This window comes from Lissotriton vulgaris, chromosome 8, assembly GCF_964263255.1.
Source record: "Lissotriton vulgaris chromosome 8, aLisVul1.2, whole genome shotgun sequence".
Taxonomy (NCBI): domain Eukaryota; kingdom Metazoa; phylum Chordata; class Amphibia; order Caudata; family Salamandridae; genus Lissotriton; species Lissotriton vulgaris.
This window is the reverse complement of record NC_141696.1, coordinates 1,243,167,654-1,243,189,860: the sequence shown is the minus strand read 5'-3', so window position 1 is coordinate 1,243,189,860 and position 22,207 is coordinate 1,243,167,654. Positions and strand designations below refer to the sequence as shown.

Sequence of the window (22,207 nt, the reverse complement as noted above, 5' to 3'; positions counted from 1 at the left end):
GAAGACAGGAAACTAACAGCTATAATGAAAAAGAACTGGCCAATTATTTTAAGCGATCCTGTATTAAATCACAGGCTACCTGATACTCCTACTATTACATTTAGACGAGCCAAGAGTATGGGTACTATTCTAGATAAAGCTGCTCCAGAACTTAAAGTCAAAACCCCGTGGCTTCAACCTTCCAATGGCTTCTTCAAGTGTTCTAGTTGCCGTGCCTGTAAATTCGGCATTAACACTACACATTATGTCAGGACAATCCCTAAATACATCAGGGGCAACTATAATTGTAAAACGGATCATGCCGTTTATGTCCTGACATGCACCTGTGGCCTCAAATATATGGGCAGTACCAAACTCCAGGTGCATGTCAGGATATTACAACATCTTCGGGCAATTCTACATAATGATCCGTCCTATCCGGTTGCCCGCCACTTCAGAAGAGTTCATAACAATGACTTGTCTTGCTTGAAATATTTTGTAGTGGGGGCCATATTGCCATTGAAAAGAGGAGGTGACCGAGAAAAGTTAAGACAACTTGAAACGAAAATGATACTTGAATTTGATAGCCGATGGCCCAATGGACTTAATAACTTAGATGAATTACATCACTTTCTGTAAAAACTGGATATATTGCTTTTCTTTTTATCCTCTGCACTTAATATCTTACACTCCCTGTCAGTTAGGTTCCCTATTGCAGGTTGAGCAAGTCAGAGGACTTACGATTAACTTTACGGCCAGCTCTATTCTAACATTCTGTCTGAAATCCATTAGCAAACAACTATTCTATTGTACTTTTGCACTTTGGTATTTTTATATTGTGGTACTTTTGTATCTTTGTAATTCTCTATTTAATCCAAAATTCAGTATGATGACTAAACTATTCTTTGAAGAAAATATTTATGGTATTGCATTGTTCTATTACATGTATATACACCATATTTGTACATATGTAAGATGTTTGTCAAGTACTTGGTGTGTAAATATATTTATTTATATGTATATTTACAAATGCTTTTAGGTTATGGGTTTTTAGCTTTTTGATACATGTTGATACTTTTTAACAATTTTCTATGCACTTTTTGATACTAATTGTTTTTAAGGGATATATGACAAATATATTTTATATTTTTTGGAGGTTGCACCTCAAGGATTTGACAAATTCTAAATATATATGTAAATATGATATTGTCTCTTAAAATCTCATTAGTACTGTAATTTCCTGCCGCGGATTTGGCACATATAGTTGCACAAAATTTATTACACTTATTCTGCACTTCTTTGCTGCTTACTTGTACTTTTGCACATGCTGACCCTTATTGTTGATCAACCATATGATATGAACATGGGAGGCCAGCTGGTCCTAGATGTTAATGTACATCCACTAAACTGTATTTTTACGGTTATTATAAGATGCCATTACTTTCTAAATATTATTTCAACATAATGGTTCACCAATATTGTTTTGGATGTGGTTATATTAGGATTTATCCTGTGATATACTATAAACCTATTTAAGATTGATCTGTCACTCAAAACTACAAGTCATAGTATTTCTTCACTTTTTTATTTTTAATCACATGGTTTATGATGTCACTAGAATTGGGTGTGTACATGATCAAGCAAATATAAAAAAAAATGTCTTTTGTGGCAACGTTACAGCGTGAACAAGGGCGTGTAGTCTGAAACGCGTAGCTGTTCTCTGTTTTGTTGCTGTGAATAAAACTACCTTTACTGATTCCTGTGGTCCGTCTCCCTCGTTTGCTGGCGCTGCGGCTGTGGCGCTGTGAGATTCTGAGGAGGAGCTTGTGTTTGAGATATATATATATATATATATATATATATATATATATATATATATGTGTGTGTGTGTGATTTTCGTGGTAAATCCTTGTAATGGCCGCGTTGTATAGGCATGCGCTGTTCTGCCATACAACCAACCTGATGTGGATGAGGAAGCAGACCATTTGGTTAGAGAATGAGATGTGTGCTCGATCAATGATGGCCATCTAAAGACAGTCAGTGTTCCCATGCAGTGCTCTCATGTAGCCAGTGCAATGGACCAGCATTTGGCTTGCCAAAAGCTGGTTTTCAAAACTGCTGAGTCCTTCAGAATGTTACTGTCCCATATACAGTTTGCTTTCATTCCAAATGGCTTCTTTTATGTTTGATTTTGTGTTATGTTGTGTTTCAGGGGAAGAACTTGGTTTTCTATGTTCCCATTTTCCCCACGGTGACACCACCCTAGTATGTCCTTCCAATATTTTTTTTAGAATGTTAGAACTTTGGTGAATAAATGCTCTTTAGTGTGACAGCTAACGGTATTCTGGTGTGGGATGCCAGCCTGGGCTTTGTACCTTTGGCTTGTCAACCATACACATCTTTACTTCCCAGGAGTAGCAGTTGTTTACGGTTATCTATTAGGATGAATATGAATGAGAGGCTGAGGTATGAGCCTACACAGTATAGTTTACGGAACGTGTGACGGAACAAATAGTCACCATCGCAAAACACAGTCTGTACATTCTGCAAGCAAACTATCCTGCTTTGAAGACTTTCCAGACAGTTGGGGACATAATTAGGGTTTGGGACAGAGGAGTGGAATGTTTGCAGTACCTTTCTTTCTTTGTCACAATAAAATCATCTGACACAAGCTTGGTGTCACGCCAGATATGAAAGCCACTTCTCACAGTACAATATTGCAATATAATCAGGCAGAATAGCAGTGAATTGTGTTAAACAGAAAATTATTATCTCTATCGTGAAAGAAAGTTGTTAGAATAAAGGACAGGACAGCATACTTGACTGAATGGGAGGCGTTGGTGCGGTTGATTATGTCTTCCTCTGTTAGCTGCCAGTTTTTGACGTTCCCCTTCACAAAGCCAGATACCATTACAAAGCCCAGCACCAGCACATTGACACATGTGAACACTTTATTCACCATAGCAGATTCCTTCACACCGAAAGTTAAGAGCCCTGCAGGGAAAAAAATTAAAAGATCAAATTTGCACACTAGGTGGTGCAGTCACAATAACAAACTGAGGCATCCCATTTCAATCATTCATCGCTTCACCACAATGTGACTTACTCAGGTTAGCCAAAACCAACACAACTCAACAGAAAGCCAGATGGGAACAGTTTACACAAGAAAGGCAAATATCACACATTTGTTTCATGGGGTTTTCATAATAGGTGCTTTTTTTCTTCAGCATTCAATATGGGTGAGAGGGCTATCCCCCTCAGGATGACCATTTTCTTCAAATAGCAAAAGCCACTGATCTGTTGAGAATGTAGACAAAGTGGAGTCTCTTTTTGAGATTAATTCTTTTTACATTTTGCATATTTCGAGACACTTTGGAAAAATGTGAAGAAAATTCACAAACCCGAATAAGAGAATAGGTTTTCAAAAAGAAAAGTTTTTCAGCGTAAGACTACATGTGCAGGATTGCTATACTTTCCGAAATGTAATACAGTTGTTTGCAGTGGGATTTCCATTAATATTCAATTGCAACTGGGCACTAGATGCGTTGGGAGGCCTGAATACAAGTTGCTTACCTGGTATCGATCTTTCTTCAGATACTCTGCCTCCCTGCAGATTGCTCACCACATGAATCTAGTCATTCAAGCTGAAATAACTCCAGCACCAGAAGGTGGTGCCATGGATCCGTCTCAAAGCTGGTATCTTTCAAGATAGGTCAGAGCTGAATATGGCACCACCCACGCTCTGTTAGTTAGGTTTTTTTCTGAGCTCTTCAACATAGGTTTGATGTTTTTATACTTTCGCAATACATTTAGAATGCCTTGTAGTGCGTTAGAGACAATGGCACCAATGAGAAGATCAGGTTTCCATAAGTCGGCCAATTCTGGGCTCTTGGAAATGTGGCAGCAACACATTTAAATGAGCACGAATATCATTTGCTTGCATTATTATCCAAGATCCACCACCCACCCCTCCTTACATGTAAATCGGGTACAAAAACCTCACCAGAAAATAAAACACAACTAAACTTTGTGCCAGAAAGTTTTACATCATTCTTTCTCTCATTTGCCTAGGTTTACCACTACCACGGGTCGATCCAAGTCATTCTGAATTTGGCTACTCTGCATTTATTCTACACTGCTGCAACTTGCAACTGTATTGATAGCCATTTTCACATTTTACTCCTTAGCTTCCAATCATTCAGTTTTAATCAAGAGTTCTCCGAGGTCCAGAATCACTTCCCCATGTTTGCTATTTTACAATGTCAACTTGTGAGAAAGTGGGTTATTAGTCGTGAAGGGTGTGGTCCTTCACAAGTAATAAGTCTGCAACCTTCGGTCTACTGGGAGCCAAGTAGCCCACTGTAGCACTGGACTAGTGCCCCAGTCCATAGGCGCGTAACAAATAACACCTGATAAATCACGTCAACGTGGTGCATTTACTTGTTAAAAGGAAAACTATTACACACACACACACACACACATACACACACGACACAAATCTACACATTAATTTACAGATATATATTCATGATGGCAGGTGGATATACCCATTGTACACCTCACACCCATAGTAAGCCCTGAACCCGCCCATCTATATTAGGCACAACACAATGGGCTGTAGTTATCAAAAGGCAGACATACTGGCTTTGAGGTGTCACCAAATTATTATTTTTTTTTTTTTTTTTTTTTTTTTTTTGAAAAACCTTTATTGACCAACAAAGTACACCGCTATTCAGCCATACATCCCGGAGGCCAGGCAGCATTGAAGTGGCATATAAGTCATGTACAAAACAGCACATAGGATTAATCAGGTTTAATTTTGTAATAGAGAACTATTAAATAAACTTAGAGGAGTAGGGCCCCAAGAGGCCACTAAAGAACTAGGTGCCGAAGCATCAATAGGTAAGGAACAGAGAAAGAAAGAGAGAAATGGCCGAGGACAGCACAGACCTAACGTGAGGGCACTTTGGGGGGGGGGGGTCAGGGGCCACACATCCAGATCAGCACAAGATGTAACACGATGAGCTGGGGGGGTAAACGGTACAGGATGTCACAGCCAGAAGTACGGGAAGGGTAGTTCTCTAAGGGGAGGGTGAGGCGTCCACCTCAGGCTCAAGCGGGGGTTCACACAAGTCACCCCGATAAGAGTTCCAGGCTCCCCACACGGCCCTCCACATTTTCGGCTTGCCCCTGGTAACATACACCGTCTTCTCTCTCACCATACACCAGTCCATACCTTCCATCCAACGACTGAGGGACGGGGGAGCAGGCGCGCCCCACTTCTGGGCAATGTCCCTCTTGGCCACCATATTCCCCAAAGTCACCCACCGGGTTTGGGCCACACTGTAGTCATTCGGGCACCATACGTTGAGGAGGCAACGTCGCGCCTCTGCTGGCAGGGCCACGCCCGTCACCTCCTCCATCACCTCATGCACACGCATCCAGTACCGGGCCACACCGGGACACTCCCAGATAATGTGTAGGAAGGTGGCGAGTGAACCGCAACCCCGCCGACACAGGCCATCCGTAGAAAGCCCCATGTGGATGAGCCTGGGGCCGGTAACATACACCCTGTGGAGAATTTTCAGCTGGACCAAGCGGAACCGCGCCGATATTGCCACCTCCCTGGGGGACGAAGCCGCCGACTGCCATTCCTCGTCATCCATCTCTATACCATCATTCACCCAGTGCGTCCGCAATCGCTCAAGCAAATCCACCCTCACGTTGATCAGCTTCTTATAAGTCAGGGAAATGGCGCCGTCTGGCATGTGGCCGTCCAGCACCCGATCCTCCAGGGGCGAAGACTCGGGGATGGCTTCGCCGTTTGCGACGTGAGGGGAGAGGGCATGGCTTAGCTGGGCGTGCCGGAAAAATTCCGTCGGCGCCAGCTGGTACTCCTGCTGCAGCGAAGCAAATGTTTTAATGCCGCCCCGCACTACCATGTCACCAACTTTAGATATACCGATGGTGTCCCACCGATCAAAGCCTTTGGTCTTCCACAGCTTCCCCAGCACGTCGGAATCGTACAGGGGAGTGGCTAGTGTGACCCTATCCTTCCAACCGAGAGTGTCTGTCACCGTACGCCACACGTGCACCATGTTATTGGCGGGGCCCGTCAACCGATGATCCAGTGACTTGGAGTAAAGAGCCCTATAGTAGTTGCCATCGCCCACTAACCACCGGTCCATAGCGTAGCCCGGACTAACCGCCGGACCATAGAAGCCGTGGTTGACCGCCGCGAGCTGGGACGCCCAATAGTACCTCCGCATATCCGGCAGCGCAATGCCACCGTCGTAGCTAGGGATGGTCAATTTAGACAACGATATTCTCGGCCGACCGTCCCACAGCAGTGCCCGTTGCAAGGATTCAATCTCGCCGAAGTACTTAGCAGGGATCGGGTCCTGTGAATTCTGCAGGGCGTACAGGAAGCGGGGTAGCGCCATCATCTTAAACAGGGCTGCCCTGCCCATCAAAGAGATGGGCAGTTTCTTCCACAATGCAACATCTCTCCGTAGGCGCTCCAGCGGTGGCAGGAGGTTGCGCGCGTATCGGGCCCGGGGGTCAAGCGACACGTAGATGCCCAAGTACCGGAAGCCCTGCTCGGCCACCTGGATTGAGCACCCACGGGGGAGGCGCGGGGTGTCCCCACATATCGTGTATAGGTAGGATTTGGACCAGTTGATGACCAACCCCGAAAACGACCCGAAGACTCCCAGCAGGTCAAAAACCACAATAAGCGATCGACAAGGAGAGGTAAGGTAAAGGAGGATGTCGTCCGCGTACAGCGACACTCGATCCTCAAAGCCAGGCGACCACGCAATCCCGGAAACATCTGGGTGCATTCTAATCTTAGCCGCCAGGGGTTCCAGTGCCAGCGCAAACAGAAGTGGAGAGAGCGGGCAGCCTTGTCTGGTACCTCTGTGTAGCGCAAAAGATGCCGAAAGTCTGCCGTTGACGGCCACGTTGGCCAGCGGAGCAGAGTACAGCAGTCGGACCCATCCAATGTATGAAGGCCCGAAGCCCAGCTTAGCTAGGACTGCCCACAAGTAATCCCATTCGAGGGAGTCAAAGGCCATAGTAGCGTCAAGGGAAGCCACCACCGCCGGATCGCGAAGCAAGTGGGCACGTGCCAAAGCTGCGTGGAGCCTCCTCAGGTTAAGCGCCGTGTTCCGGTGCGGGATGAACCCGGACTGGTCAGGGTGCACCAAGTCCGAGATCACGCCCACCAGCCGGTTGGCCAACACTTTAGCCAAGATCTTGGGTTCAGCGTTCAACAATGAAATGGGTCTGTACGATCGGGGCAGGTCCCGCGGCTTACCTTCCTTGTGGATTACCACTATGGTGGCTAGCCTCTGGTCGGGTGGAAGTTCTCCCTGCACACGGGCCTCAAGAAACATCTTACGCAACGGTGCAGCCAGCGCGTCAGCCCTGAGCTTATACAGTTCCACCGGGATTCCATTCGGGCCCGGTGCTTTACCCGATCGCAGCGAGCGAATCGCCAGGGCGATCTCATCGTCCGACAGGTCTCGGTCCATATCCTCCCGTTCAGGGTCAGATAAGCAAGGAAGGTCAATATCGTCCAAGTAGGCGACTGACGCGGACACCGGGAGAGAGGTTGCGGAGGTATACACCCGCTCAAAATAGTCAGCGAAGGACTCAGCTATAGCCGCCGGGTCCGTCAAGGTTATGCCGTCCGCACCCACTAATTCCGGGACTACCCGAGACGCCAATGCCCGCTTATCGAGCCAGGCCAAGAGCTTACCAGCCTTATCGCCGGCATCATAAATCCGTCCCTGCTGTTCCCTGCTCAAGGCCTTTGCTGCATCAGTAGCGGTGGCCCGAAGTTCAGACTGCTTAAGAGAGAGGGCATGGACCAATTCAGGCGACGAGCCAAGCTCCAGCTGGGCACTAAGGTCCGCGAGCTCAGATTCCAACCTTACCACGTTTTCATCGCGGCGGCGGCGCGCTTCAGCAATCAGTGAGAAAGCCTCACCACGAAGCACGGTTTTAAAGGCCTCCCACAAGGAGACGGCCGAAGTCACAGATCCAGTGTTCTCCACGAAATATCGATCCATAGCCTTGACCAGGAGAGAACGGGTTTTCGGATCGCGAAAGTACCACGGGTTAATAGGGGCGACCCGCGAGGATGCCGGAATCTGGAAGTCGAGGGAGATCCAGACCGGAGAGTGATCTGAAATACCTCGGGCCAGGAGGCGTGCGGAGGAAACGGACTGCGCCTGGGCCGCCGGCGCCAGGACGTAGTCCAACCTGGAGAAGCTACCATGTGCGCCCGAGAGAAAGGAGTACTGTCGCTGTGTAGGGTGGAGCAGACGCCAACAGTCAACCATCCCCATGGAACATACAAAATCAGACATCCAGGATTGGGAAGGGCGAAGATCCCTGGGAGGAAAGCGGTCCAGTTCCCCTGAGACAACACAATTGAAGTCCCCACCCACCAGCACCAGGCCTTCGGGGAGTCCTAAAATGGCGCCTCCCAAATCCCTGAACGTAGTCTCCTGCAACCCCGGGGGGACGTAAACCGAAACCAAAACCAGCGTGCGGCCCTCCCACCTACCCACCAAAGCCACATATCTGCCTCTATCATCAGTCAGCACAGACTCCACCTCCAACGGGAGGGACGCACGTACCATGATGCCCACCCCCCTGGAGCCCGAGGAGAAACCTGCGTGAGCCACCATTTTGTAACCCCGTCTGTCCAGGGCCTTGCATGCGTGACCCACCAAGTGGGTCTCTTGCAATAGTACTACATCAGGAGAACACCGTTTAAGCATTTGCAACACTACACCTCTCTTGATACGATCCCCCAACCCGTTAACATTCCAGCTAAGCAAATGAAGCAGTTTACCCCCCATCGTCAAGGACCATTCGCGACCCTCCCCCAACCCCCCATTTCAGTACCCAGTGCAACAATACTACACAGTAGGAATACCTCAGCCAAGAAAGGAAAATGGAGAAAAAACAAGACCACACATCCCAACTACCCCCCACCCTGCACCCCTGCATCAAATTAAGATCCACCCCAACTAGCAGTGTGCCTGTCGCCCCCAAAACTAACCTACAGAAAGTCCACGAAGGAGAAAGGAGGCATCCCATCCCCTCCCGTCACCCCCCATATCAATAGCAGAATGAGTCAATATGTACAACAATTGTCAAAAGTCGAAGCACCTCACGGCGTCCCGCGTCTCGGGAGACAAATGAGCAGAAAGTCACTCCTGTGCAGCAGCACCTCCGGTGGCGTCCTCCGTCTGGTCGGTAGCTCCAGGTCGTTCCTGGGGCAGGGTGTCGAGCCAGTGTCCCGCATCCTCAGGGAATTCAAAAAAGAAGGTCCGGTGGTCGCGCTCAACGCGAAGCTTAGCAGGGTACAGCATAGAGTACCGCAGGCCCATGTCCCTGAGTCTCCGTTTCACTCCTGCGAAGCTCTGCCGCTGTTTCTGAACAGCCTGAGTGAAGTCCGGAAAAAAGTTCACTTCTGAGTTCTGGAAGTGGAGCGGGCCCATCGTCCTCGATGCCTGTAGGATAGCATCCCTGTCTCTATAGTTAAGCAGCCGCGCAATGATGGGGCGCGGGGTCGCACCCGACTTGGGCGGCCCACCGGGAATCCTGTGGGCCCTCTCCACCGAGAAGAACTTACTCAGGCCTCCCGGTTGTAAGTTCTTGACCACCAAATCTTCCACAAAAAGTTCAGCAGAGTCCTCCTCGGCTTTCTCCGGCACTCCGGTGATACGGACGTTCTGGCGACGCGCGCGGCCTTCGAACTCGTCCAGCCGTCGCGCCAGTACGCCATTAGCCTGTTTCAAGGCGCGCACCTCCGTCTGTATGTCCGAGACATCCGTGACCAGGCTGGAAGTTTTGAGGTCCAAAGATTTTACCCGGTCGTTTGTCTTCCCAAGGTCCGTCCTGATAAGGTTCAGGTCGATTTTCAGGGAATCGACCTTGCTGGACAGCTCCTCACGAAGCGAGTGCATCTCCATCTTCACCCCCGATATCGCTCCCATGACGTCCCTGAGCGTTATGTCGGAGTCGTCCGGTGATTCATCCCGTCTCGGGTCTTTTGAATGTACCGCCTGCACCGGCGATCCCTTAGACTGGGAAAAGCGCTCGGGAATAGTAGACTGGGATTGGGTCGGCCTCCGATTGAGCCGTTGCGTCTTGCCCACATCCGAGCCACCCTTGCCCGCCATGTTGGCAACCACGGGACAGGGGGGGATGGGACACCAGGGGCGAAGAAGTCCAGCTGAGTTCTCCCGATGCACACAAGGCAAAGTGCAGTGTTCAGAATCGAAAGCCGCCAGCAAGGCGATCGGCACTCAGGAACGTCCCTCGGGCGTGAGGGCCGCTGGCCAGGAGGAGCTCCGTGGGGACACCGCTGCAAGCCACCCAGGCATCAACTACGCTGAGGCGCCTCCGGGAACATCGACACAACTCGAGTCAGGAGTGTCCGATTTTCAATCCGATTGCGGGTGCCGCATCGGGCCCGGCTCAGCAACCGATACCCACCATCGTGGGACAGGATAGACAGCAGGATTATTGCGGGAGATCGGGAGGTCTTCGGAGCTCCGAGCTCACGCGGCCATCTTGGTTGGCAGCGAAGCTCCTCCCGTGTCACCAAATTATTAAATTTGTAACCCAAAGGAGTTAGGTCCGTATTTGGACGTGGAATAGGCTGGACCTTTTATAAATACAAAATACACAATTTGCCTCGACCACTCTTTTTAACACAAACACAGTTATTGAAGGGCAAGAATATTTTTTATTGAATTCTGACCAGGTATTTATATTTTATACCTTTGACTTTCTTTTTAATTTTAAAGATTTTTTGTACAATGATTAGCAAAAGCAGGACACATATTTACAATACTAAACATAGCGACTTATAAACAAAACATAACAATATTTAAAAAAATAAATCAAATCAACAACATCACGACAAAACACATAATAAATTGATATAAATTTGATTTCAATCAATGAAAGACAGAATCAAAAAAGGGAGAAGGTAAAAAAAGGAAGGACAGGAGGAATACAGTCCAATCGATAGAACTATTTAATGACGTCTTAAGCTAACTAATACTGGTGGGTAGCTAATATAAACCAGTTAGTCCTCCAAGTGTGCCTCCCAATGTGCCGACGCGTTTCGAAACCAGGAAACCAGATCCTGGAATCTCATTAGGGCCTTTTTTTTATTTTGTCAAGTTTAAACGATGGATCGTGAAAAGCCAATGTGATCTTTGATGAGATCGACAGTTACTTGGATTATTCTTCCGAGAGACTCGAGGAACAGAATGGTAACGCGTGCAGCTTAGAGGCATCACATTAATAACTGAGGCATCCAGCCCCCTCTTTTTAGAACTTCCTAATATGCGACAGTGCTTCTCGAATGTGTCGAGCAAAGACATTGGCTAACGCAAATGAATTAAAAAGAAACCGGATACATACGCATAACAAGCCCTGCCCTCCGCACACCTCCAGAACGCTTTTGATCGCTTATGAATGAAAGAACACCCAAGATCATAATAAGACAGTCTTTTCACGATCCATCGGTTAAACTTGACAAAAGAAAAAAAAAAGGCCCTGATGAGATTCCAGGAACTGGTTTAGTATTGTAGATGTGTACAGTTTGTCCTGCTTTTGCTGATCATTGTACAAAAAATCTTTAAAATAAAAAAGAAAGTCAAAAGGTATAAAATATAAATACCTGGTCAGAATTAAATAAAAAATATTCTTGACCTTCAATAACTGTGTTTGTGTTAAAAAGAGTGGTCTAGGCAAAATGTGTATTTTGTACCAAATTATTAAAAGCATAACTATGGCGTAATAAAGCAATGCAAGACTTTTACAATCACTAAAGATGGTACCATCTTACAATGATACGAATTAAGGCATGTAATGACTCACAGCTCACCATGTAATGGTCTATAAAGCCTTTCAAAACATCCCAATGATCTTCACTGAAACATATAAAGATTAATTGAAATGTTGTGATTGTCAATAGCACTGCAATTGTCAAACTGTGTGCATGAGTCTTCAGTTTTAAACATTCTCCTGGAAAGGAATGCCCTAGAACCTCTGAGGCACTCCAGAAAAACCTGCAAAGTGGAGGTTATTAAATTAAATAAACTTCTACAGTTAATTAAAGTGTATCAATGGGTTCATTCAGCTAGGTCTGTGGTTGGTAATTTATGTTGATTTGTAGAAATATTGCCTAAATACTGATTTTATCATATTAATTGAAGAAAGACCAAGACAGTGTTGGTGCATGTGACGTCACAATTTCCAGGCCAGTTCCAATGAAAAGACCTTCATACATTTTACATAGCCACATAAAAGGCCTCCGTCATGGCTATTGACACAGCTTGACTGTTTAAGTGCATTACTGGAGACCAAGTCTGCAAAATGATGGAAGTAATAGTTTTAAGGTCAGTTGCAAAGAAAGGACAACAAACAGATCACATGAGCTAAGTTTTTGAATGTGTAATCGCAGAAACTGAATCCTGAATTTTTCCTGCTATACTTCTAAAATTGTAAAATTCTGCCTCTGTCAAAGAAGCCGAATTACAGGTGCAAACATTGGATTTTAATTCCTGTGGTGCCATAGGAGGGTAGGGGCACCACCAACGTCAACCCAAGTATTCTGAGAGCTACTAGGAGCCCTAGCTCCAAAGATGCGAGCCTCATCTTAAAAGGTAGACAATGGTGGTTGGCAAAATACACTAAAACAGTGCTCACAGGAAGTGGCTTACCCTGGTCACAAGTCCATAAACCACGTAATATCAAAAACAAAACTGGCAAACCCATTTCGTGCAAAACATCGTTAAAATACTTGTTTTTAAAATACAAAGCTCACCTTTTTATAATTGTGTGGTGTCACTTAACGTGCTGTTTTTAAACTGCACCAACGCCAGGACTTGATGGAAATTAGCGCACAGCTGCTCTAAAACGCTGTTGACGCTCCTCATCAGCCCCAGCGGCCGCCATCAGACGAGGCGTGCACGCTGACCACGCCCACTTAGGCCACACACCCCCCGCTGGTCAAATATGTGCATCTACAGGAAGCGCAGCGGACGAGCGCAGCGGGAGCGCCGTTTGCGCGCCGAAGGCGCGCCTAAGGCAAGCCCGTCTGCGCCCGTCCGCGACCAGCCGGGACCCGGGGCCACGACCCCTGGCTCCTGCCCTATCCAGTGCAGAACCTACAGCTCTATGACCCTACATAGCATAGGCAGGACTATCACTCCCCAGTGCCCTCATATCTTTAAGCCTACAGAGCTACCTGCCCGATGTTCAGGGTGCAAACACTCTTTTTACGAAACCCCCTCGACCACGGCTCAAACGTACCGTATGTACGTGCTCAACTGCCGCTCCCTACCTAAACACAGCACACAGATCTCCATGCTGTTGGAGGAGGAAAGAGCTGATGCGGTATTTCTAACAGAAACGTGGCTTACTGCCCACTCCGAGCCAGACGTGGTAAAAGCCCTATCCGTAGGATACTACATCCTCAGAGCTGATAGACCGCTAGGGAGAGGCGGAGGTCTGGCGATCATCTTGAAAGACCAGTACCGATGCCGTTTTACAGCAGGAACCATCCCTGAGTGCGAGAGTGCAGAATTCTGCATAGAGTTCCATGCTAACAGCACTTTTTCTGGCACCCTAATCTACCGCCCCCCCGAGCCTGCAAAAGAATTTCACAGGTCTCTGCCAGAAATCACAGCGCAAAGAATCCTTTCCTCTGCCAACCATACAATTTTGGGTGATTTTAACCTTCATTTTAACTCCCCCTCCGACCACACTGCCCAAGAACTACAAGAGGACCTGGAAGCCCTTCAACTGCTCCAACTGGTCGCTGCCCCGACCCATGAAAAAGGGAATTTACTTGACCCTATATTCAGTAATTGTCGGAATCTAACTGTAGATCCACCCATCCCCCTTCCATGGACAGACCATTTCTTAATTCCTTTTTCTTGGGAAAAACAAAAGATCTCCCAGCCACCTCCCCAAACCACCACTAGGAGGAACTGGTCAAAACTCCCACTAGAGATCTGGATGAACAACCTAAACTCCACTCGCCCACTACCCTGTCCAGACCCTAACGTGGCAAACACCCACTATGAGAGCTGGATCACTCATTCGCTAGACGCGATTCTTCCGTACCGTAGAGCCTCTGCGAAGAGAGTACAGAGATCCGCCCCCTGGTTTTCTGACTCTCTAAAACAATTAAAACGTATTTGCAGACAACGTGAGAGAGCATGGCGCTTAGACTTCCTCCCAGACAAGAAGGCTGCCTATAAAGAGGCGATCAGAACCTACAAAGAAGCAATCAGGTCAGCCCAGGCAACCCACTACTCCGAGAAAATATTAGAAGCAAAATCCAAGCCAAAAGAAATCTTTCATATAATAAAACAGTGCTCTCATGTCAATACGGCCCCTACACCTACTAAAACCCAGGCTCAATGCAACGAGCTCGCGGAATTTTTCCACGAAAAGGTTCAAAAAATTTACTCTACCTTCCCTATTGCAGCCACATCCCCGGACTCGAGCAACTCACATCCCCTTAGACCACTCTCTCGCCCAGACCAGCCCTCCCTTGAGCACTTCCATCCTCTGGACCTGGACACTTTAAGCAAGGTGGCTCAACAAGTTAAGTCAGGCTCCCCCTGTGATCCTGCCCCCCCAGAGATCCTTATGCGAGCCAGCAAAACCACCCTGCCCGCAATTCTAGACCTCCTTAATACCTCCATATCTGCTTGTTCAGTCCCCATGGCTTGGAAACAGGCCATGGTGCGGGCACTATTAAAAAAACCCAGCCTAGACCCAGACGACCACTCCAGTTACCGCCCCATTTCACTTCTCCCATGGGTGAGCAAGGTACTGGAGAAACACATAAACGCGCAGCTGGTCCAGTTCCTGGAGGACCACTCTCTACTACATACTTCCCAGACAGGCTTTAGACCGAAACATGGTACCGAAACCGCCTTGTTAGCAGTCACCGAAGAAACTAGAAGGATACTAGACCAGGGAGGATCGGTGGCAGTGATCCTCCTTGATCTAAGTGCCGCCTTCGATACGGTCAGCTATACCACCTTGCTAGACCGTCTCCATAACATCGGAGTTTCAGGTGACGCTTTAAGGTGGTTCGAGTCCTTTCTGTCTGGGAGGTCATTTCAGATCTTTGATGGAAAGACGGTGTCCTCCAGGAAACTCTTGAGCTGCGGAGTGCCACAGGGCTCTTCCCTGAGCCCTGTATTGTTCAACGTCTACATGAGGCCGCTGGCGGGTGTTGTAGAACCATACGGCATTAAAATCGTGTCGTATGCCGACGACACCCAGCTTGTGGTCTCGCTGGCAACGAAGAACAACACTCACTCCCCAGCAGACCTGTTAAACTGCCTAGTGGACGTGAAGGGCTGGATGACCAACTCCTCCCTCAAGCTGAACGGAGATAAGACGGAGCTCATGCTCCTGGGCCCAACCTCTCCTATGTCTTTCACGTCCCTATGGCCCAGTGCTCTGGGTCCCCCGCCCACTCATAAAGAAAGTGTCAAAAGCCTAGGAGTATGGCTAGATGATACACTTTCCTTCTCCACCCAGGCCAAAAAACTGTCTGCCACCTGCTTTGGCCTTCTCAGAACTCTGAGGAAGGTGCTCCCGTTACTTCCCCTAGAGGCAAAAAAGGTGGCAGTCCAAGGTCTGATTCAATCCCGCCTGGACTCAAATAATGCTTTATACCTAGGGGCCCCGGAGATGACCCTCAGGAAACTGCAAATTGTTCAGAATTGTGCAGCACGCACTTTACTGAAAATCCCTCGGACCCAGTCGGCCAGACCTGCTCTGAAGAGTCTCCACTGGCTGCCAGTGAAGCAGAGAGTGTCCTTCAAGGCGCTATGCCTGGCACATCGCACCTTTTGGAAGACGGGACCAGCCATAAACACCGGCCTGGTCACCCCCTACCACCCTAAAAGGAACCTTCGGTCTTCAGAGGCTTTCCTGGCCGTTGTGCCTAGGGTGAAGCGAGCTAGATCTGGAGGCAGGATGTTTTCCGTGAACACCGCTAGGCTTTGGAATGCCCTTCCCATCAAACTCCGCTCCAACCCTGACCTACTTGCATTCCGGAAAAACTTAAAAACACTGCTGTTTTCTCAATCCTATACACCTTAAGCTCCCTCAGTCACTTTCCCTCTACCCAGCGCTTGGACGCCTGCGGGCAGCAATCGCGCTCAATAAAAACTGCTACAATACAATACAATACAATAAGGAACTTAAAGGCCACTTCTGTTGTTCATAATGTGAATACAGCACTAGCTGTTAGCAATCTAAATGTGCAGCACCAAGACTTGAGTCAAGGTGCGTGCACTTTTTGTAGAAGGCTGGCTTAGTCTATGGTGCACACGTATTTAAGTGAAGAACCCTGCACGAATACAGACAACCCTCACGGTGATTTTAGTGGTCTTAGTCAACCATATAAGCTGGTGTACTTAGAAGGGTACACCAGCAGCCAATTAGGATGGTACCATCCTAATTGGCTGCTGGTGTAGCCTTTTAAGTCCCTACTATATGGTACTTGGGTACCCAGGGCATAGGTACATCAAGGGTCTTCCATAGATTGCAGCATGTATTGTGCCACCTGTGGGAGTCCAATCAAATTGTGACCACAGGCCTGCCATTGCAGCCTGTGTGAGCCGGTGCTAGCGCCACTCACCACAGATCGGTTTCCTTACATCTGAGGTCACAGCACTTAAAACCTATAAGTCACTCCTAAGGTAGGCCTTTCATTCCTGAAGGCAGGGTGCTTGATTCGAAATGTGAGGGTACCCTGCATCAGCAGGACACCCCCTACAAAACCAGGAATAGATTTTCAGAAGTGCAGTCAGCCATTTTATACATATAGTGGACATCAAGTCAATTACGAGATGTCGAACTTTATATTGGCTGCACCAAAACCGGTCATGTTTAGTATCAAACATGTTGGTATCCTACCCCAGCACCAACAGAGGAATAAAATGAATTGCAAGATACTGAAAACCGCTACAGAAGAACACATGGTATCATTAACAAGGATGGTGTTGAAGTAGAGAAACTAACTGGTGCCGTGGAGGAAGTCCCACCAAGTAGTAAAAGAAAGGAGGAAAAAATGAAGAAATCGAATGAAATTTTGAAAAAAAGAGGCTCAAACGACATTAAATTGTGGGGGCGTTTGGATACGGGTTAGGATAAATCTTTGAATATTGGGCCCACCAGAAGTGTTAGGCAATACTCTGCTGCTGGTCTCTACCTCACTGCGACCTATCATACAGTCAGCCATGAAATGGCCTGGAAAAGACTATAAATCTGGATGTGGATAGAAGGCACAGCACTGAACTGGTTCTGTTCTTGCATTTCAATCAGTCAACAAGTCAGAATTAGCACCATCACCTTCTCAACTAAAAAGGTGACTAGTGAAGCAGTCTAAAGCTCACCACGGTCTCCTACCCTTCTTAACGAAATATTTACGATATTGTCACTCAATTGTTGATCCAGAATTTTTTTCTTTTCAGCACTCTATCCAAGGTCTGTAAAATCTGGAGTCTTGACTTGACAATAACGTGTAGCGTTATAGGTGATTTTCCAACTCAGACCTTTTTATGGCAGAAGGCTCGCTTTCATTCTCATTCAGGTTTTATTATTGGTCTGCCCCATCTTAAGCAGCTAGCTTTTTCCAAGCTTGATACAGGCTCCTTAAGAGGAATTATCACTGCAGGTGTGGCTTAAATTTGAACACAGTTGCAATTATGTAGAATGCAGAGGAATAATTTCTAACCTGTACCTTCATGTTAGCCTCTGAAACCACACGTAACCTAGTAGTGTAACAGCAGATCGAGACTACAGAAGCAGAATTGATTTTAGAAAATGTATCTTTTACCTCAAGCATCTCCCTTTGCAAATGAAAATTTGTGTTTTTCTACATTTTATTTGGCGACCTAAAAATTTCAGTTTTAGTCTATGTGGAAGGCAGGCACATTACTTAATTGAACATTTACCACACCCGCTGCCCCAAAGCTCCGCCAACTCCATTCAACCCACATAAATAGCATAATTTAACTCTGCGTAGGGTCTACTCAATAAAGTAGGTTAATCAATCAGTAGGGAGGAGGGAAAAAGGGTCCATTCAAATCCCCAAAGTAATAATCAGATTTATCAAATGGAAGAATGGACACTTGTAGCTTCATAACCATTGGTTATAGTTGAAGCACCTTCATAAACGCTTTGATATTAAATGCAGTGTATATCTGTTGTCCGCCCATTATCAGCGTTATGGCATAGTCATCGGGTGTTCAATATTGTGCTATATGCCAGCCTCATCCCGAGGCAACCTCAGGTCTGGGTAGCAGTGTCTAGAAATTGAAAGACTCTCCCAGATGGAAGGTGCAAAAAAAAAAAAAAAAAAGTGAAAAGTGAAAAGGAGGGTTTCTTTTTATAAAAAACAGTAGCTCTCCACACAAAATTTTTTATATAAAAGGAGAGCAAGTTTCAGGGAATTGTGACGGAAAATTAAAATTAAGGCCAAAGTAGCCGATGATGACGACGAGGATGTTTCGAGGTCTTGGACGGGTCGGAATCAGGCCTGGTCGGTTTCGGCACCGAAGACTGTCTTCGGAGTGGAAGCTGGTCTCGTCTATTTCGAGGCATCGGATGCTGGCTTCGTACCCTTGTCTTTAGAAGTCGATGGTTTCGGAGCCGAGACTTCTTTCGGTGTCGAGGGAGCTGGTGGAATCTACATGTGCGGCTTGCTAGGTACCGAGGTACAGGAAGGCTTAGTTAGTCTCGATGGCGGGGCTGTCAAAGTGGTTTTTCGGTCGTGACTGGGCCCCGGAGGCGGAGTGTTGACCTTAGCCTTCGATCTGGGTGCTGTGTGTGGTACAGGCCACTTATATAACCGATGGGGTTAACCCAGTATCCCTTATGAACCTGGGCAGTAAATCAATATTATCAACAGTTGGTTCATACGGGTGAGAAGACGACTAGACCACCATACATCATCTCTGGGGCCCTGAAGAAAGGAGACCTGATTCCAGGATTGTCAAACACGCCATTCTGCCACTGCCTTTTCTGTGTTATCAAGCCTGCTATATACTCTAAATACTCAATAAAAGCCTCAATATTCACCCCATTCGGCCTCCTCGCTTCTGCTTCCGACCATCCCTCCGACATTTGGTGTTAGAAGTGGGATCGGAAGCCATGCAGGCCGTAATCAAGAAAATGGCTGAAGGTCAGGAACGTTTAGAGAAAATAATGGCTCAATTCTTGGAGACTGCAGAATTTGATAGAGGGGAACTGCATAAGACTATCACTGGACAAAGTCAGTCCCAAGAAGCCGCCATAGGGAAGCTGGCAGAAACATTAGGACAACCGCGAGGATATACTGCCCCTCCCTCAGTGGTAGTACAAAAATATGTATCTGGTGAAGACACAGATTTTTTCCTTTCAAACTTTAAAAGAATGGCTTGTGCTGCCCAGTGGCCAGAGGATAGGTGGGGACAGTACCTCGGTCCTCTCCTGAGTGGGGAACTTCAGGCTGCGTACCAAGCCACTAACCCCCTAGGTACCACCCCCTATCCTGACCTTAAATGTTGTGTACTAGAAAGAATGGACATAGACTAAGGGACTATTGAATGCGTCTCAGACACATCAAGGAAGCCCCACAAGAGAACCCTCGAGCCCTTTGTTACCGCATAAAAGACTCTGCTGACCGTTGGTTAAATCCACTGGTCGCCACTAAAGATACCATCCTATAGAAGATTTATTTAGAATAGTTTCTTACTTCTTTACATCCACCCATCCAAAAGTGGGTTCGGCTACACACCGATCTGAACCTAGATAGAGCCGTAGAGATAGCCTCTGCTTACTTTAGGGCACAGGAAGTACAGAAAGGGAAGGATGAAGGCACGTGGAAGCCACCTAATCATCCCTCTGTTAGGCCCCCTCGGTCCTCCTTGTTCCCCAAGAAAACAGAAACCGTGACTTTATTACCCCAACCCCTTCCAGCTACTCCTAGGCCTGCAGCCCCCTTAGGACCACAGTGTTTCCATTGTGGGGCTTTTGGACATATAGCCAGAGTATGTCCCCAGAAAGAAGAACCAATGGAGGTCGGCTATACAAGGGTCTTGTACGGCGGACCCAACAATGAGTCCTGGTCCTTTCACCGTAAAATTGTTGTAAATGGGGAACCCCGAGAAGATCTAGTTGATACTGGAAGCAAGCAAAATCTCATAAGGCCCCAAATAGTTCCTGGGACAATCCCTCTTCCCACAGGGGTGGTGAACATCCAATGCATCCACGGAGACAACAAGTTGTATCCCATGACGGATTTGGACATACAACACCATCCCAATCAGGATCCCATCAAAATGAGAGTTGGCCTCCTTCCTCATTTACCAGAACCCATGATCCTTGGAACAGACTACCCTCACTTTAATCAGCTATTAACAGGGGAGGGAAAGAGCGCCACAGACTGGAGGGAAGAAGCACCTTTTTTCTCAGAGCCTCATACTGAATGGGAACCGGGCAAAAATAGGAAAAGCAAGCGACAGCGAAGACAGGAAAAACAAAAAGGAAAGCCAGGACTTTTGACAAATTCAGAGCCCTCTCTATGGGAACATGACAGGAGTTTCCGTGCTGCCCAAAGCGAGGACAGTACCCTACAAGAAGCCTGGAAGCATGCCAACGAGCAGGAGGACCCCCTTCAAGTAGGTCCGCAGTTTTTCCTAAAGAAAGAATTATTATATAGGAAGGGGGATAAAACACAACCTTCTCAGTTTTTGGTCCCTGTATCTTTTTGGGAGAAAGTGTTATATCTGGCTCATAGCCACCTGTTAGAAGGACACTTTGGAGGGGAGAAAACTGAGAAAGCTATCTTGGGAAGGTTCTATTGGCCAGGAATTGATCATCAAGTGAGGGAATACTGCAGAGAGTGTGTTGTGTGCCAAAAAACCAGCCAGTCGCTTCCTCCCGAGTGCCCCCATGTCCCCTCCCCATTAATAGATGTGCCCTTCTCACGGGTTGGCATGGATATTATAGGCCCCCTGCTCCCCTCTCGTAGTGGTTGTCGGTATGTACTCGTACTAGTGGACTACGCTACGAGATTCCCTGAGGCCGTGGCTTTGAGACACCCTAACACCACCCAAGTTGCCAAAGCCATGATTAGCATCTTTGTCCGAGTAGGATTTCCTAAGGAAATATTGACTGGTCAAGGCACTCCTTTTACCTCCCGGCTCATGAAGGAAGTATGCCAACAGCTGCATATCAAACAAATCCGCACTGCAGCCTACCATCCCCATACGGATGGATTGGTGGAACGGTATAATTCTACTCTCAAGAGTATCCTAAAGAAATTATTAAACCTAGAAGCTCGCAAATGGGAGGATATGCTTCCTCTAGCCCTTTTTGCCATCAGGTGCCACCAGCAAAAAAGTCTGGGATACTCTCCTTTCTAATTACTCTATGGTAGGCCTCCACGCACTCTTATGGACATGGCCAGGGAGGAATGGGAGGAAGAAGCAGACTCCTCCAAAGCCCTATTAGACTACGTAGCAAGTCTTAAATCTCAATTGAACCAGGTACGAGAGATTGTACGTACCAATCTTGAGCAATCTCAAGCCGCTCAGAAAAAACAGTATGACAAAGCTACTAAAGCGGTCTCTGGAAGTTGGAGATCAAGTCTTGTTGCTACGTCCATCCTCAGAGCATAAACTACTTAGCCAGTGGCAGGGAGCCTTTTTGGCGATAGAGAAAGTTACCCCAGTTACCTATAAGTTAGAAATGGATTCCCAGACGAAAGCCACCCAAATTTTCCACATAAACTTGTTAAAAGAATGGGAGCGACCTACTCCTGTGCTGAAGGCCCAGCAACCTACGGCCCTGACAGAACAAAGTATAAATCCAGATCTTCCTGATGAACTCAAGACAGACTTAAGAGAGACCCTAGCCCCACTACAAGATGTCTTCTCTAGCACCGGGTAGAACCACCCAGGTAGAACATGAGATTAATACTCCACCTAGATAAATAGTACGGTTAAAACCTTACCGTGTCCCTGAAGCCTGGAGAACAGCCATTGAGGAAGAAATACAGCAAATGTTGCGTATGGATATCATAGAAGCTTCCGATAGCGAATGGTGCTCTCCGGTGGTACTGGTGCCCAAGACAGATGGGTCTATACGTTTCTGTATCGACTTTAGG

At 47.2% G+C, this 22,207-nt stretch overlaps 1 protein-coding gene across 5 annotated transcripts in view; it reads right to left on the bottom strand.

The window, feature by feature from the left end:
- Positions 1 to 22,207, bottom strand: part of SLC7A1 (solute carrier family 7 member 1) — a 668,243-nt gene that overhangs the window by 269,636 nt on the left and 376,400 nt on the right. For all 5 annotated transcript variants that reach the window (XM_086935153.1, XM_086935156.1, XM_086935155.1 and 2 more), the window contains one exon: positions 2,799 to 2,973. In XM_086935153.1, the coding sequence (XP_086791279.1) occupies positions 2,799 to 2,973 (175 nt within the window). The remainder of the gene's footprint in view (positions 1 to 2,798; positions 2,974 to 22,207) is intronic.